Source organism: Trichechus manatus, unplaced genomic scaffold (assembly GCF_000243295.1).
Source record: "Trichechus manatus latirostris isolate Lorelei unplaced genomic scaffold, TriManLat1.0 scaffold00122, whole genome shotgun sequence".
In the NCBI taxonomy this organism is placed as follows: domain Eukaryota; kingdom Metazoa; phylum Chordata; class Mammalia; order Sirenia; family Trichechidae; genus Trichechus; species Trichechus manatus.
In genome coordinates, this window is record NW_004444058.1 from 7,265,682 (window position 1) to 7,283,919 (window position 18,238).

At 43.9% G+C, this 18,238-nt stretch overlaps 1 protein-coding gene across 1 annotated transcript; it reads right to left on the bottom strand.

The window, feature by feature from the left end:
* Positions 1–10,444: 10,444 nt before the first annotated feature.
* Positions 10,445–11,463, bottom strand: LOC101355126 (olfactory receptor 10H1-like). Its single transcript, XM_004384439.1, has one exon. It carries the CDS (start codon positions 11,453–11,455, stop codon positions 10,445–10,447), a length of 1,011 nt encoding a protein of 336 aa, XP_004384496.1. The 5' UTR covers positions 11,456–11,463.
* Between the last annotated feature and the right edge of the window lie 6,775 nt (positions 11,464–18,238).

Sequence of the window (18,238 nt, forward strand, 5' to 3'; positions counted from 1 at the left end):
CATCTCATAAGATGGATGAAACTGGAGGACATTATGCTGAGTGAAATAAGTCAATCACAAAAGGACAAATATTGTATGAGACCACTGTTGTGAAAACTCTTGAAAAAGTACACACAAAAAGAAATAATCTTTGTTGGTTACAAGGGATGGCAGAAGTGGAGGGAAATACTAAATAGGCAATAGACAAGTGGTATCTTTGGTAACGGTGAGACAGTACACAATATTGGGGAAACCAGTACAACTTCTACAAGGAAAGGCCATGGAAGCTCCATAGATACATCCAAACTCCCTGAGGGACTGAATTGCTGGGCTGAGGGCTGTGGGGAACATGGTCTTGCGGAACATCTAGCTCAATTCGCATAACACAGTTTACAAAGACAATGTTCTACATTCTACCATGGTGAGTAGCGTCTTGGGTCTTAAAAGCCTGTGAGCAGCCATCTAAGATACTCCACTGGTCTCACCCCTTCGGGAGCAAGGGAGAATGAAGAAAACAACATACAAGGGAACGATTAATCCAAAGGACTAATGGACCACAACTACCGCAGCCTCCACCAGACTGAGTCCAGTAAAACTAGATGGTTCCCAGGTACCACCACTGACCGCTCTGACAGGGATCACAACAGAGGGTCCCGGACAGAGGTGGAGAAAAATGTAGAATAAGATTCTAACTCACAAAAAAAGACCAGACTTGCTGGCCTGACAGACTGGAGAAACTCCAAGAGTATGGCTCTCGGATACCCTTTTAGCTCAGTAATTAAGTCACTCCCAAGGTTCACCGTTCAGCCAATGATTACACAGCCCCATAAAACAAAATGAGACTAATGGGGCCCAACAGTCCAGGGACAAGGACTAGAAGGCAGGAGAGGACAGGAAAGCTGGTAATAGTGAACCCAAGGTTGAGAAGGGACAGTGTTGACATGTTGTGGGGTTGTTAACCATTGTCATAAAACAGTATGTGTACTAACTGTTTAATGAGAAACTATTTGTTCTGTAAACCTTCATCCAAAGTACAATTAAAAAAGAAATAAATAAATAAGAAGAAAAGCATTAAAACTTTCAAAAAAAGAATGAAGACTGAAAATTTGTGGTTTTAATTGTAAGATTGTGTTCCACCGTATGAATGAATCATCATTTGTTTTGTTGTTGTTGTTAGGTGCCATCCAGTCGGTTCTGACTCATAGCTACCCCATGCACAACAGAAGGAAACACAACCCAGTCCTGTGCCACTCTCACAATCATTGCTGTTTGAGTCCCTTGTTGCAATCAATATGTCAATCCGTCTCATTGATGGTGTTCCTCTTTTTCGCTGACCCTCTACTTTACCAAGCATGATGTCCTTCTCAAGGGACCAGTCCCTCCTGATAAGGTGTCCAAAGTAAGCAAGACAAAGTCTCACTATCCTAGCTTTTAAGGAGCATTCTGGCTGTACTTCTTCCAAGACAGATTTGTTCATTCTTCTGGAAGTTCATTCTTTGCCAACACCATAATTCAAATGCATGATTTCTTCGGTCTTCGTTATTCATTGTCCAGCTTTTCCATGCATATGGAATGATTGAAAATACCATGGCTTGGGTCAGGCACACCGTCTTAGTCATCTACTGCTACCATAACAGAAATACCAGAAGTGGACGGGTTTAACAAAGAGAAATTTTTTCTCTCACAGTCCAATAGGCTACAAGTCCAAATTCACGGTGTCAGCTCCAGGAGAAGGCTTTCTCTCTCTTTCAGCTCTGCAGAAGGGTCCTTGTGATGCATCATTCTTCCCTTGGTCTGGGAGCATCTCAGCACAGGAATCTCAGGTCCAAAGGACAGGCTCTGCTCCTGACGCTGCTTTCTTGGTGGTATGAGGTCCCCATGTCTTTCTGCTTGCTTCTTTCTTTTATATCTCAAAAGAGACGGGCTTAAGACACTATCTAATCTTGTTGGCCTCATCAATATAACTGCCACTAATCCATCTTATTACAACATATTGATAGCATTTACAACACACAGGGAAATCACATCAGATGATAAAATGGTAGACAATCATACAATACTGGGAATCATGACCTAGCCAAGCTGACAGATATTTTGGGGGGCACAATTCAATCCATGATACACACCTTAGTCCTCAAAGTGACATCTTTGCACCTTAACACTTTAAAGAGGTCTTTTGCAGCAGATTTGCCCAATGCACTACGTCGTTTGATTTCTTGACTGCTGCTTCCATGAGTGTTGATTGTGGATCCAAGTAAAAAAAATCCTTGACAACTTCAATCCTTTCTCCGTTTATCATGATGTTGCTTATTGGTCCAGTTGCGAGGATTTTTGCTTTCTTTATGTTGAGGCGCAGTCCGTACTTAATTCTCTACTCTTTGATCTTCATCAGTTAAGTGCTTCTAGTCCTCTTCACTTTCAGCAAGCAAGGTTGTAGAATCTGCATAGTGTAGGTTGTTAATGAGTCTTCCTCCAATCCTGATGCCCCATTTTTCTTCATATAGTACAGTTTATTGGATTATTTACTCAGCACACAGATTGAACAAGTATGGTGAAAGGATACTACAACCCTGATACGACGCACACATTTCCTGATTTTAAACCATGCAATATCCCCTTGTTCTGTTTGAACGACTACCTCTTGTTTTATGTACAGGTTCTGCATAAGCACCATTAGGTGTTCCGGAATTTCCATTCTTCACAATGTTATCTATAATTTATTATGATCCACATAGTCAAATGCCGTTGCATAGTCAATAAAACACGGGTAAACATCTTTCTGGCATTCTCTACTTTCAGCCAAGATCCACCTGACATCAGCAATGCTACCCTCGTTCCACATCCTCTTCTGAATCTGGCTTGAATTTCTGGAAGTTCTCTGTTGATGCACTGCTGCAACCATTTTTGAATTATCTTCAGCATAATTTTACTTGATGTGATATTAATGACATTGTTTGATAACTTCCACATTCCATTGGATCATCTTTCTTTGGAATGAGCATAAATATGGATCTCTTCCAGTCGGGGTTGGCCAGGTAGCTGTTTTCCAAATTTCTTGGCATAGGTGCCTGAGCGCTTCCAGTGTTGCATTCATTGGTTGAAACATTTCAATTGGCATTCCGTCAATTCCTGGAACCTTGTTTTTCACCAATGCCTTCAGTGCAGCTTGAACTTCTTCTTTCAGTACCATCAGTTCTTGATCGTATGCTACCTCCCAAAATGGTTCAAAGTCAACCAGTTCTTTTTGGTACAGCGACTCTGTGTGTTCCTTCCATCTTCTTTTGATGCTTCCTGCATCATTCAATTTTCTGCCCACAGAATCCTTCAATATTGCAACTCGAAGCTAGAAGTTTTTCTTCAGTTCTTCCAGCTTGAGAAATGTCGAGTGTCTTCTTCCCTTTTGGTTTTCTAACTCCAAGTCTTGGCACATTTCATTATAATACTTTGTCTTCTTGAGCCACTCTTTGAAATCTTCTGTTCAGCTCTTTTACTTCATCATTTCTTCCTTTCTGTTTTGCTGCTTTACATCCAAGAGCAAGTTTCAGAGTCTCTTCTGACATACATTTTGGTCTTTTCTTTCTTTTTGATCTCTTTAATGACCTTTTGCTTTCTTCATGTGTGATGTCCTTGATGTCATCCCACAACTTGTCTGGTCTTCAGTTATTAGTGTTTAATGTATCAAATCTATTTTGAGATAGACTCCAAACTCAGGTGGGGTATAGTCAAGGTCGTACTTTGGCTGTCATGGACTTGTTTTAATTTTCTTCAGCTTCAGCTTGAACTTGCATACGAGCAATTGATTGTCTGTTCCACAGTTGGCCCATGGCCTTGTTCTGGCTGATGATATTTAGCTTTTCCATTGTCTCTTTCCACAGATGTAGTCTATTTAATTCCTGTGTATTCCATCTGGTGAGGTCCACGTGCAGAGTCGCTGTTTGTGTTGTTGAAAACAATGTATTTGCAATGAATAAATCCTTGGTGTTGCAAAATTCTATCAAGTGATATCTGGCATCATTTCTATCACCAGTGTCATATTTTCCAACTACCAATTCTTTTTTTTCCAACTTTGGCATTAAAATTGCCAGTAATAATCAATGCATCTTGATTTCATGTTTGATCAATTTCAGACTGCAGAAGTTGGTAAAAATCTTCAAATTCTTCATCTTTGGAATTAGTGTTTGGTGCATAAATATGAATAATAGTTGTATTAACTGTTCTTCCTTGTAGGCAGATGCATATTATCCTATCACTGACAGCGTTGTACTTCAGGATAGATCTTGGAATGTTCTTTTTGACCATGAATGTGATGCTGTTTCTCTTCAATTTGTCATTCCCAGCGTAGTAGACCATTTGATTTTCAGATTCAAAGTAGCCAATACCAGTCCATTTCAGCTCACTAATGACTAGGATATCTATTTTCAACAGTTCCATTTCATTTTTGACAACTTCCAATTTTCCTAGATTCATACTTTGTACACTCCACATTCCTATTATTAAAGGATGTTTACAGCTGTTTCTTTTCATTTAAAGTCATGCGACATCATGTTGTAGGGGAAAAACATCACAAAGTTTAGTAAAGTAAAAAGAAAGTTTTATTTGGCGTATATTCAAAAGGACAAAAGTGGAAAGTGCACAAGCATGCTGCCAGAGCTAGATGTCTGCCAGAATCCCAAGAACATCAGAGAACAGGCAAGAATGGGAAAATGGACAAGCATGCTGCCACAGTCATGTCTGCCCGAATCCAAGGAAGGTTACCTAATAATCAGTATATAACAACATCACAAAATGGGTAGAATCATTGAAAGCGTCACTTTTTCACTGACTGGCCAGAAATTGTAATCTTACATTTTGAATCATCTTTCTTAACAATCATTGGTACAGGTTTCAGTAACGAAAGTCAGGAGGGTCTTCATTGGTCCAACAAATTCCTATTCACTAAATGCTAACAGAAAAAGATAAGAGTGGAAAGTCTTTTGTGTTCTGTTTGATTGGCTTTATGTGAAAGTTTCCCTAAAAGATAGGATTTTCTACGATTATTTTAGTTATTGTCTTTATACTTCGGGGCCCAGTTGATGTGTCCTTGTGAGTCCTTGTGAGTACTTGTGAGCTCAGCTCCAGCTGGGTCACATTCTGTATGCTCAAGGAGAGGGAATAGTAACTCCAATATTATTTCCTAAATCAATCATCAAACGAAGCTCCTAAACGCTTTACTCCATCCACGTCATTAAGGTCAACTCTACTTTGAGGAGGCGGCTCTTCTCTGGTCGTATTTTGAGTGCCTTCCAACCTGAGGAGCTTGTCTTTCAGCGCTGGATCAGACAATGTTCTGCTGCTATTCATAAGTGTCATGGATTGAATTATGTCCCCCCAGAAATGTGTGTATCAATTTGGCTGGGCCATGATTCCCAGAATTGTGTGGTTGGCCTCCATTTTGTGATTATAATTTTATGTTAAAGAGGATTAGGGTGGGATTGTAACACCGCCCTTACCCAGGTCACGTCCCTGAACCAATGTAAAGGGAGTTTCCCTAGGGTGTGGTCTGCACCACCTTTTACCTTACAAGAGATAAATGGAAAGGGAAGCAAGCAGAGAATTGGGGACCTCATACCCGGAGCAGAGCAAGTCCTTTGGACCGGGGTCCCTGCGCAGAGAAGCTCCTAGTCCGGGGGAACACCAAAGAGAAGAAGGACTACAGAGAGAAAAAGCCTTCCCCTGGAGCTGATGCCCTGAATTTGGACTTTTAGCCTACTTTACTGTGAGGAAATAAACTTCTCTTTGTTAAAGCCATCCACTTGTGGTACTTCTGTTATAGCAGCCCTAGATGACTAAGACAATAAGGTTTTACTGGCCAATTTTTTTAGAAGTATATCTCCAGGTCCTCCTAGTCTTAGACTGAAAGCTCTGCTGAAAGTTGTCCACCATGGGTCACTCTGCTGGTATTTGAAATACCAGTGGCACAGCTTCCAACATCATAGCAACATGCAAGCCACCACAGTACGACAAACTGACAGATAAGTGGTGTATCATTTGTTTACCTGTCCTTTATTGACGACTATGTTTAATACTTTGCAATCATAAAAGGTACAACTCTGAGCATCCTTCTATTTATACAGATGTGGTATATATCTATAAGATACCAACATAATGAAGGGAAAGAATAGGAGGCAGGATTTGAACCTAAGTCATTCTGACCTCAACACAGCTCCTCACACACCTTTTCCCACTACTCTGGCGGCAGTCAAGTTTCTCATAACCAACCAGTTGCCATCAAGTCAATTCCAACACATGGCAACCCCAAGTTTGTCGAAGTGTAACTGTGCTCCATAGTGTTTTCAAGGTGTGATTTTTTGGAACTAGATCACCAGTTCTTCCTCTTTTTTATTTTATTGTTGTACTTTAAATGAAAGTTTACATTTCAAGTTAGTGTCTTGTAAAAAATTTATACATACATTGTTATGTTACCCTAATTTCTCTCCCTATACTATGACAGCACACTCCTCCTTTCCACCCCTGATTTCCCGTGTTGCTTCAACCAGCTCCTGACCCTCTCTGCTTTCTCATCTCACCTCTGGACAGGAGCTGCCCATTTAGTCTCATATATCTACTTGAGCTAAGAAGCACACTCTTCATGAGTAGCATTTTATGTCCCATAAACTAATCTTTGTCTGAAGAGATGGCCTCTGGAATGGTTTTAGTGTTGGATTGACAGAGAGTCTGAGGGCCATGCTTTCTGGGGTTCCTTTTGTCTCAGTCAGACCATTAAGTCTGGTCTTTTTACTAGAATTTGAGTTCTGCACCCCACTTTTCTCCTGCTTCGTCAGGGACTCTCTGTTGCGTTCCTTGTCAGAGCAGTCATTGGTGATAGCTGGGCACCATCTAGTTCTTCTAGTCTCAGGCTGATGAAGTCTCTGGTTTATGTGGCCCTTTCTGTCTCTTGGGCTAATACTTTCCTTGTGTCTTTGGTGTTCTTCATTCTCCTTTACTCCAGGTGGTTGGGACCAATTGATGCATCTTAGATGGCCGCTTGCTAGCTTTTAAGACCCTAGACCCCACTCACCAAAGTAGGATGCAGAACATTTTCTTAATAAACTGTTATGCCAATTGACCTAGAAGTCCCCCAAAAGCATGGTCCCCAGATCCCTGCCCCTGCTACTCTGTCCCTCGAAGTGTTTGTTTGTATTCAGAAAACTTCTTAGCTTTGGTTTAGTCCAGTTGTTCTGACTTCGCCTGTAGTATGTGTTGTCCTTCGCTTCACCTAAGATAATTCTTGTCTACTATCTAGTTAGTGAAAACCCCTCTCCCTCCCTCCCTCCCCACCCTTGTAACTATCAAAGAATGTTTTCTTTTGTGTTTTAACCTTATCTTGAGTTCTTATAATAGTGGTCTTATAAAATATTTGTACCAGGCCTTCTTCTGAGGTGCCTCTGGGTGGACTAGAACTTCCAGCCTTTCAGTCCAGCTGAGTTAACGGTTTGCAACAGCCAGTGATGAAATTTCTCATAGTAAATAAGTAAAACAACATTCTGGTTTGTTCTGTGTTGTGGGGATTTGCTTAGTCAATCCAAGAAATGTTTGTGAGGGATCTAGTATATGTTCCAAGACCACACTGGTACGGGGTAAGGTGCTAAGCAAGATGGACAAAACTCCTGGCCTCATGAAGCTTGTAGCCTAAGGGATAATCATAAGTGAGCATAAGACATTAGGTGCCTGACTCATAATGGGTACCCAACTGCTTTCCAGATTCTCTCTCCATTTGGATACTAGGAGAGTCAGAGACCAAGATGGTATTTAATCAAGAAAATGAAAGAACTTGGCTTCTTTTTTTCCCCTCCAGGGGTGAGTGTGTGTTTTTCGAGGAGAGGAGAGTATCTTACTTCAGTGTGAAAGAATTACTGTGAAATTCCTGTAAGACCAACAATTACTTCAAAATCATTAAGTAGTCCTGAATCTTGAAAGTATTCCATCAGCTTTCTAAGGATTCACACTGTCATGCATGGTATTGTGCAGTTACCTGCCAGTGCTATGAAAGGAGCCCCAGTGGCACAGTGGTTAAGCTTTTGGCTGCTAACAGAAAGGTCAACAGTTCAAACACCCTAGTCACTCTGTGGGAGAAAGATGTGGCAGTCTGCTTCCATAAAGATTACAGCCCTGGAAATCTCATAGGGCAGTTCTACTCTGTCCTCTAGGATCTCTATGAGTCGAAATTGACTCAATGGTAACAGGTAGCAGCGCCATAAAAGACTCTTAGGGTGCTGGAGTGTTTGATTTGGAGATGGACCAGTCCCCCTGGATGAGTGAGCAACAAAGCTCAGGTAGGAAGACAGCATACAAAGTATTGGATGGAAGAGATTGGAAGCCCACCTCTACCAACTCGCACAATCTTAGATGAGCCATGCAGCCATTTGATCCTCAGTTTTTGCTCTGTCAGTTGAAAAAAAACCATTGCTGTTGAGTTGATTCTGACTCATAGCAACCCTATAGGACAGAGTAGAACTTCCCTGTAGGGTTTCTAAGGAACAGCTGGCAGATTTGAACTGCCAACCTTTTGGTTAGCAGCTGAACGCTTAAACCACTGCACAACCAGGGCTCCATTCTGTCAGTTGAAGAATATCTTCCCCAGTCATCTGTTGTGAGGCTGTTATGAGATAATGTACGTGAGAGGTAAAGAGGGAAAAATGCTATTTAGCACGTATTCTGCAAGGGACAGGTGCTGCTCTGGGTTCCCCAGTCTTGACTAAAATTGTTTCCATATCCTGCTAGTTCATGTTATCAGGGGACATTTTTACTGCACAAGTTTTTAGAGAAAGACTGAATTCACACGAGAACAAATGATGTATAGTTCACTATCAACTTAAACATGAATATACAAATTTTCAACAAATTATAAATACTACGTAGTATGTTCAACTTTAATAGCCTTAGTGGTGCAATGGTTAAGTGTTTGGCTGTTAACTGAAAGGCTGGCAGTTCACATCCACCCAGTGGCCTCTCCGAAGATACATCTGCTGATTTGCTTCCGTAAAGAATATAGCTTAGGAAACCCTATAGGGCAGTTCTGTTATGTTGCATGGGGTTGCTATGAGTTAGAATAGACTCAGTGGCACCTAACAACAACAACATAGTCAACTTTCAACCTCTCCTCATCAGGAAATGGGTTGACCAGTAGGCTGGTATGATCATGGGATACATTTTCATTCTGAATTCTGCTCTCTTCATTGTGGTTCAACAAAGTGTTCCACCTGGTCACTCTTTAACACAGTGGTGATTTCTCACAGTGGGACACTTTCCCTTGAACAAAATATAGAGCCTTCTCTTTTTTGTCTCTCAGCAGCTGTTCAAGACTCACACTCAAAATGCAGAAGTTCCCTTCACTTTTTCTGTAAGTCCGCCTACTGCTGTTTCTAACTGCTATTGCACAGATCTGAGCAATGCTGAAATTCAGGGTGGTTTACTCTCTTCTACTTCCCTGTTTGGCACAGTTTGCACTCGACTATTAACCTAAAGGTTGGCTGTTTGAACGTACCCAGTGGCACCGAGGAAGAAAGACCTGACAATCTGCTTCTGTAGAGATTACAGCCAAGAAAACACTAAGGAGCAGTTCTACTCTATAACACGTGGGGTCTCCATGAATCAGAATTGATTCAACAGCAACAGTTATTTTGGTTTCTATGGTTACTCTCTTCTGCCGTAGTCTGGTGTAGTCGTTCGCAGTTTCACAAAATCTGTGCTGTAGCTATGTGCTGCTGCTTGTTGTTGTTGTTGCTAGGTGCTGTAGAGTCAGTTCCACCTCACAGACACCCTGTGTACAACAGAACAAAACACTGCCCAGCCCTGCACCATCCTCACAATTGTTTTTATGCTTGAGCCCATTATTGCAGCCACCGTGCCAATCCATCTCGTTGAGGGGTGTCTTCCTCTTTTTCACTGACCTTCTACTTTATCGAGCATGATGTTCTTTTCCAGGAACTGGTCCCTCCTGATAACATGTCCAAAGTATATGAGACAAAGTCTTGTCATCCTTTCTTCTAGTGAGCATTCTGGCTGTACTTCTTCCAAGACAGATTTGTTCATTCTTTTGGCCGTCCATGGTGGATTCAATATTCTTTGCCAACACCATAATTCAAAGGCATCAATTCTTCTTTGGTCTTCTTTATTCATGAATGAAGAATAATGAATAAGAACAATGAATAAAGAAGTTGCTGCCTACGAGAGAGTGAAAACCCCAAACACCAAACCCTTTGCCATGGCGACTCATAGTGACCCTATAGGACAGAGTAGAACCCCTCCCCCCCATAGGGTTTCTAAGGCTGTAAGTCTTATGGAAGCAGATTTACACATCTTTCTCCCACAGAGTGGCTGGTGGGTTCAAACCGCTGACCTTTCAGTTAGCAGCTGATTGCTTAACCACTGCGCCACCAGGGAGAGAGTAGGGGCATGAAATCACCAACGAATTTCTTCCAGAGAGTCACAGTTTGTCTGGGCTGAGTTTACTGAGGAAGGTCTTGTTCATGGCGTTCTTCAGCTCCTTGTTCCTGAGGCTGAAGATGATGGGGCTGAGGAAGGGTGTGAGGACTGTGTACGTGATGCCGAAGAGGGTGTCTCCTTCCAAAGATTGGGGACCCTTGGGCTTGAGATAGATGACAGAGGCAAAGCCATGGTGCACAATGACCACAGTGAGGTGAGATGCACAGGTGGAGAAGGCTTTGTACCGACCCTCAGCCGAGGGGATTTTCAAGATGGTGGCCACAATGAAGGCGTAGGAGAGTAGGATGAGGAGACAACAGCCCAACAGGGCTGTGATGCACATGAGACCCACACCCTTGGCCACAACTGGCACGTCATTTCCACAAGCCAACTTCAGCAGTGGTGGCACATGGCAAGAGAAATGGTGGATCTCATTGGGCCCACAGAAGGTGAGGTTGAAAATTGCTGTCGTCACCACCATCCCCATGATGGAGCCCCCAGCCCAGGACCAGACCACCAGGCAGGCACAGCCCTGGGGGCTCATGAGGACGTTATAGCGAAGGGGATGACAGATGGCCACGTAGCGATCATAGCCCATGATGGTGAGGAGGAAGGAGTGGGTGAAGCCAAACGTGAAGGAGAAGAACATCTGGCTGGCACAGGCTACAAGGGCAATGGTGTGGTGGGTGGAGAGCAGGTCGGCCAGTGTGCGTGGGATGATGGCGAAGGTGTAGAGGATCTCGGAGATAGAGAGGGCACACAGGAAGAAGTACATGGGCGTGTGGAGGCTGCGCTCACTCCAGATGGTGGCCATGATGAGCAGGTTCCCCAGCAGCGTGAACAGGTACATCAGCAGGAACAGCAGAAAGAACATTAGCTGAAGCTGGGGAAAGGTGGAGAAGCCGATGAGGACGAACTCAGGCACTGCCGAGTGATTGACTCCCAGCATGGAGACTGTACCTGAGGGCAGGTGTGACAGGGAGAGTTCAGTCACTGGATGGAAAAATGTCATCAGCTTCCACCATACTAGAACCTCCCCAAGGAGCTACTACTAATCATTGATCAGCGATCAATGATAACAACTAGCACCTGTTGAGCGCCCACTTTATGCCTTGTATAATTTAATTCTGTGATCAATCCAGTGAGGAAGGCACCAAAGTCCATCAAATGGGCAAAAGATAGTCTTTTTAACAAATGGGGCTGGCAAAACTGGATGTCCATCTGCAAAAAAATGAAACAGGACACGTACTTCACACCATACACAAAAGCTAATTCGAAATGGATCAAAGACCTAAATATAAAGCCCAAAACTATAAAGTTCATAGAAGAAAAAACAGGATCAATGCTAGAGGCCCTAAAACACAGCAGTAACAGGATACAAACAATAACCAGCAGCACACAAACACCGGAAGAGTACTCGGAACTTCTAAAAATTAAACACTTATGCTCATCAAAAGACTTCAACAAACGAGTAAAAAGAGAACCTACAGACTGGGAAAAAATTTTTGGACATTACAAGTCAGACAAAGATCTAATCTCTAAAATATACAAGAAAATCCAACACCTCTACAACAAAAAGACAATAATCCAATTAAAAAACCGGCAAAGGAAATGAACAGACACTTCACCTAAGAAGACATTAAAGTGGCCGACAGACGCAGGAGGAAATGCTCACAATCACTAGCCATTAGAGAAATGCAAATTAAAACCACAATGAGATACCATCTCACGGCGGCAGTACTGGCACGAATCAAAAAAACTGTTAAATAACAAATGTTGGAGAGGCTGCGGGGAGATCAGAACTCTCATGCATTGCTGGTGAGAATGCAGAATGAGAGCAGCCATCTAAAATACTCCACTGGTCTCAACCCTTCGGGAGCAAGGGAGAATGAAGAGAACAGAATACAAGGAAAAGATTAGTCCAAAGGACTAATGGAGCACAGCTACCACGACCTCCACCAGACTGAGTCCAGTACAGCTAGATGGTGCCTGGCTACCCCCACTGACTCCTCTGACCGGGCTCACAACAGAGGATCCTGGACAGAGCTGGAGAAGGATGTAGAACAAAATTCTAACTCACAAAAAAAGACCAGATTTACTGGCCTGACAGAGTAGAGAAACCCCGAGAGTACGGGCTCCGGACACCCTTTTAGCTCAGTGGTGAAGTCACTCCTGAGGTTCACCGTTCAGCCAGGGATTGGACAGCCCCATAACAAAATGGGACTAATGAGGCACAGCAGTCCAGGGACAAGGACTAGAAGGCCGGAGGGGACAAGAAAGCTGGTGATAGGGAACCCAAGTTTGAGAAGGGACAGTGTTGATACATTGTGGGGTTGTTAACCACTGTCCGAGGGCAATATGTATGCTAACTGTTTAATAAGAAACTATTTGTTCTGTAAACCTTCATCTAAGGTACCAAAAAAAAAAAAAAAAAAAGAATCATCATTGTGAGATCAAATTGACAACAGCAACTCAAAGATTTGATGGGAAGTCTAGGGGGCAGTGAGTTGAAGATAATGGTGATGGAATAACTTGGAAAAGGATAGTGAGAATAGCCGCACAACTGGAAGAATGTAATCGATGTCACTGAATTGTACAGGTAGCAACTTTCAAAACGGTGTAACTTTGGCTATGTATATTTTAACCAAAAAGTCCTCAAGGTCGAGAAAAGAGAGTATTGACATGTCGTGGGGTTGTTAACCAATGTCATAAAACAATATGTGTACTGACTGTTTAATGAGAAACTATTTGTTCTGTAAACCTTCATCTAAAGTATAACAAAAAATTAAAAATAAAAATCACCTCCTCCATTCAGCCTTCCTGGCATTCTCTTCTTGAAGCAGATTTAGTTGCTTTTTCCTGGGTCCTTCCAAAACAACTCCTGAATGAGCTTAAAATTCATTCCTCATAACTTTGTAGCATTATCATATGAAATGTGTTGGAGATGCGTCTCTCTCCCCCATTGAACTGTGAGTTCTTGAGACGGGGGCTGTCCTGTCTAAAGCACCCGGGCCAAGTATTCAACAACAATGACACTGCCCTGTAAGGGGTGTGAACTCTGAATCAGGCCCTGTGCTCAGCACCCTTTGTATGCTTCTTTTCTTTTTTTATTATGGTAAAAATATATATAACATTACATCTACCACGGTAACCATTTTTACGTGTACAATTCAGTGACATTAATTACGTTTCTCACGTGGCACAACTATCAACACTATTTACAGATTTTTCCACCAACCTTAACAGAAAATCAGTGCCCCTGAACAGTGACTCTCTCTTTCCCCTTCTCTCCTGCCCCTGGTAAAAACCAAAACTAAACCAGTTGTCCTTGAGTCGATTCAACTCACGGTGATCCCGTGTGTTACAGAGTAAAACTGCTCCATAGGGTTTTCCAGGCTGTGATCCTTCCAAAGCAGATCACCAGGCCTTTCTTCCGAGGCACGTCTAGGTAGGTTTGAATCACCAACTGTTTGGTTAGTAGTTCAGTGTTTAAGTGTTTATGCCACCCAGGGACTCCTCCTGCCCCTGATAATCACTAATAAAACTTCTGCCTCTGTGCATTTGCCTATTCCAGATATTTCAAATAAGTGGGATCCCTGTAATACTTGTCCTTTTGTGTCTGACTTATTGCATTCAGCCTAAAGTTTTCAAGGTTTATTCATGATGTGGCGTGCATCAGGACTTCATTTCTCTTTATGGCTGAATAATATTCCATTGTATGGATGGACCACATTCTGTTTATCCATTCATCTGTTGATGGACACCTGAGTTGTTCCCACCTTTTGGCCGTTGTGGAAAGGGCTGCAGTGAACATTGGTGTCTTTGTGTGTTTCTTACTGCATCTTTACCATAACACTAGGAGGCACCTGCTAGAGTCTCCATTTTACAGATATGAAAGTTGAGTTCTAAAGAGAGCCCATCATTTGCCAAAGGTGTCACAACTTGGGTGCAGGGGAGCCAGTGTCTGATCTAGGCCTGATGGGCCACAGAGCCCGCCTTTTTCTAACCTCTGTGCTACTCTACTGTTGTTTTTGTTGCAGTTAGCTGCCATCAACTTGGTCCCCAACTCGTGGCAAACCCATGCACAACGAACTAAATAAAACCCTGCCTGGTCCTGCGCCACCCCTGTGATAGGTTGTGCTTCAGACTATTGTGATCCATAGGGTTTTTATGGGCTGATTTTTGGAAGTCAATTGCCAGGACTTTCTTCCTAGTCCATCTTAGTCTGGAAGCTCCAATAAAACTGGCTCAGCATCAGAGCAACACTAAGCTTCCATTGACAGACGGGTGGTGGCTGTGCACGAGGTGCATTGACCAGGAATCGAACCCAGGTCTCCCCCATGGAAGGGGGAATTCTTCCACTGAACTGTCACTGCCCCCTACCTCTCTGCTATACCCCCCACTTATTGGGGGTTGTTAATGAACCTAAGAGGCCACTCACAGGACCAAAGAAATGCTTGCTCCACCACAGCCAACTGCCCGAATCAATTAAAATGGTAGCAAAGGAATCACAGAAGTCCATGGCCATATAGAAGAGGGAGAGGCACTGTAAGAGGACTGCAGCTCCCCTCACGTTTGGGAGAGGTGGCTCAGGGCTGCAGATGCCCCCTCTGCAAAGTGGGCCTGCAGAATGCAGCTGCAAGGGGAGGCTTCCCACCACCCAGAACCATGATGGATATGGAACTTGGGCAGCAGAGAGATGACTAAAGCCCATCCTCACACTCTCAGACCCCTAGACTGAATGCTGGGACACCTGGCATTGACTCACCAACAAAACATCTGGCAGTTCCTCTCTAGGTAAACCGAACAGCCCCAGAGAAAGTCTGACACTTCGGGGCACCCATGGTTGGGCTGGCTCCCCACTCAGGGGCCCAGGGGCCAAGCCCTTCTGTGGACAAGTCCTGCCCACATATACCCCTAGGACAGTTTCTCCACCTGAGCACCAGTGACCTTTTGAACTGGATCATTCTCTGGGGTAGCGGCCATCCTGTGCACTGTAGGGTGTTGAGCTGCATCCCCGGTCCTGACCCACTCTATTCCAGTAGCACCCCATGAGTCCTGACCATCAAAAGTATCCACTCCTAGATACATACCCAAGGGACTTGAAAGCAGGAATGCAGATACCTGTACACAAGTGTTCGTAGCAGCACTATTCACAATAGCCAAAAGGTGGAAACAACCCAGGTGTTCATCAACAGATGAATGGATTAAACACAATGTTATCTATCCATACAGTGAAGTTCTGATCCATGCTACAACAAGGGCAAACCTCGAAAACATTATGCTGAATGAAATAGGTCAATCACAAAAGAACAAATATTGTATGATCTCACTTTTATGAAATAAAAAGAACAGGCAAGTGTGTAGAGACCAGAGTTCATTAGTGGTGACCTGGGGTGGGAGGGAGGGGGAGAGAGGGAGTCATTGTTCAGGAAGCAACGAGTTTCTCTATATGTTGTTTTTGTTAGGTTCTGACTCATAGCAACCCTATGGACAATAGAATTTGGCAGCGATTATGGGTGATGGTTGCACAACATGATCAATGTAATTGTTATCGCTAAATTGTTTATTAGGGGTTACCAGGGGCAAGAGGGAGTGGGAAAGAGGGGGCCATTGCTTAAGGGGCACTGAGCTTCTGTTAAGAGTGATGGAAAAATTTGGAAACAGATAGTGGTGATGGTTAAGCAATATGACGAACTTAATAAATGTCACTCAATTGTACAGGTAAAAATTGTTGAAATGGTAAACGTTTTGTTATATGTATTTTACCACAACAGCAACAATAAAGAAGTATCTTCAGACATTGTAAAGTGTCTTCCGGGAGGAGTAAAATCACCCCTGGGTGAGAACCCCAGCTAGGTCTAAATCTCTCTGTGTCCCATCCTGCCCTACCTGTTTGCCCCCAACCTGGCTACCTCTTCTTGGTGCACCTGTTTGCTCTCCCGTCTCCTCATCTCTCCCATCTCAGCTATCTTCTCCCTCTCTTTTCTCTTCCTCTTCTCATCCATAGGAGTGCCCTGGTGGCTCAAATGGTTAAGCACTTGGCTACTAACTGAGGTTGGTGGTTCAAATCCACCCAGAGGTGCCTCAGAAGAGAGGCCTGGCGATCTACTTATGAAAACCTTATGGAGCACACTTCTAGTCTGATACACATGGGGTGGCCAGGAATCGGGGGTTGATTTGATGGCAACTGATTTTGGATCTAGGTGCTGCAGACGGTTAACATTCTTGGCTGCTAACTGTAAGGTTGGAGGTTTGAGTCCACCCAGAGGTGCTTCAGAAGAAAAACTTGGTAAGTTACTTGCAAAAACTTGGCCATTGAAAATCCAGTGGAGCACATTTTACTCTGACACACATGGGGTCACCGTGAGCTGGAATGGACTCCATGAGCAACCAGTTCTCATCCTTAACTTCTTATTACCGGGCTGGTGCCCCCAGGTACCCCCCCCCACCCAATACCTCTCAGCTTTGGGAAGTGGCCAGAGCCTCTCCATCCTGAATCTTCCTTTCTCTCCTGTCTCTGCCCCTCTCCCCAACCTTTTTACCACTGGTTTCTGGCCAGGACAGGGGAAAGAGGTTAAAATCAGACAGACTTTCTGAGTGACTTTGGGTAATGGCTGCCCTCTTTCTGCCCCTCAGTTTTCTCACCTGTCTGATGAACCTACCTCAAAAGTTGCAAGAGCTTCAAATAAGGTAAGATCTGCCAAAAGTCATCACACTGCCTCAAAGCTAGGAACCACCCTTGTGTCGTCCCTGGGCCCTGCCTCTCCCCCTATCCCATAAACTCCAATTGCCTACCAGTAACTAGCTGCCATCGAATTGACCCTGACTCCAGGAAACCCTATGTGTTACAGAGTAGAACTGCTCCATAGAGTTTTCATTGGTTGATTTTTTGGACGTAGATTGCCAGGCCTTTCTTCCTAGTCTGCCTTAGTCTGGAAGCTCTGTTGAAACCTGTCCACCATGGGTGACTTTGCTGGTATTAGAAATACTGGAGGCATAGCTTCCAGCATCACAGCAACACACAAGCTGACACACTGACAGATGGGTGGTGGATTTGTACAACTATGATAAGAATATTTGAGTACTTTTGTGACCCAGAGAGAAGAAAACTATAGGATGGGGATGAGGGGGATGGTGTGATGTGGGGAGATAGGTCCCTAGATGCAGAAGGAGCCTTGACCTGGAAATGAGGTCTGAGCTGTGCTCACTGTGACCTCAGGGCAGTCAAAGTTTGAGTTCCTGATCCAGGAGGGATAAGGAGTTGGTGCCTGGGAGCCACAAGTTGAAGGAGAGGCAAAAAACAAAAAACAAATCAGTTGCTGTCCAGTGAACTTTGACTCCTGGTGACCGCATGTGTGTCAGAGTAGAACTGTGCTCCACAGGGTTCTCAATGGCTGACTTTTTGGAAGTAGATTGCCAGTCCTTTCTTCCAAAGTGCCTCTGGGTGGATTTGAACAGCCAACCTTTCTGCTTACTATTTGCACCACCCAGGGATTGTAAATTGCCTGTGGGATTGTATAACAGGGTGGCTTCTCCAACACAGACCCTGGCTCCCTAAACCCTCCTAGCCAGGATGGGAGAGAAGGGGACTCACCTGGGGCTCCTGGCCCTGCACCCGTTTCTGCCTCCCCACAGTGGGAGGCCCTGGTTTGGATTTCCTTGCAGCTGGGGGACTGCAAGTGTAGACTGGGTTCAAGGCCAGCCAGAAGGCAAGGACCCTGCCATCCTGGGGTAGCCAGCTGGGCGGGGAGTTGGTTGAGCCTGAACCCCAATATTTATGCCTTCTCTGCTT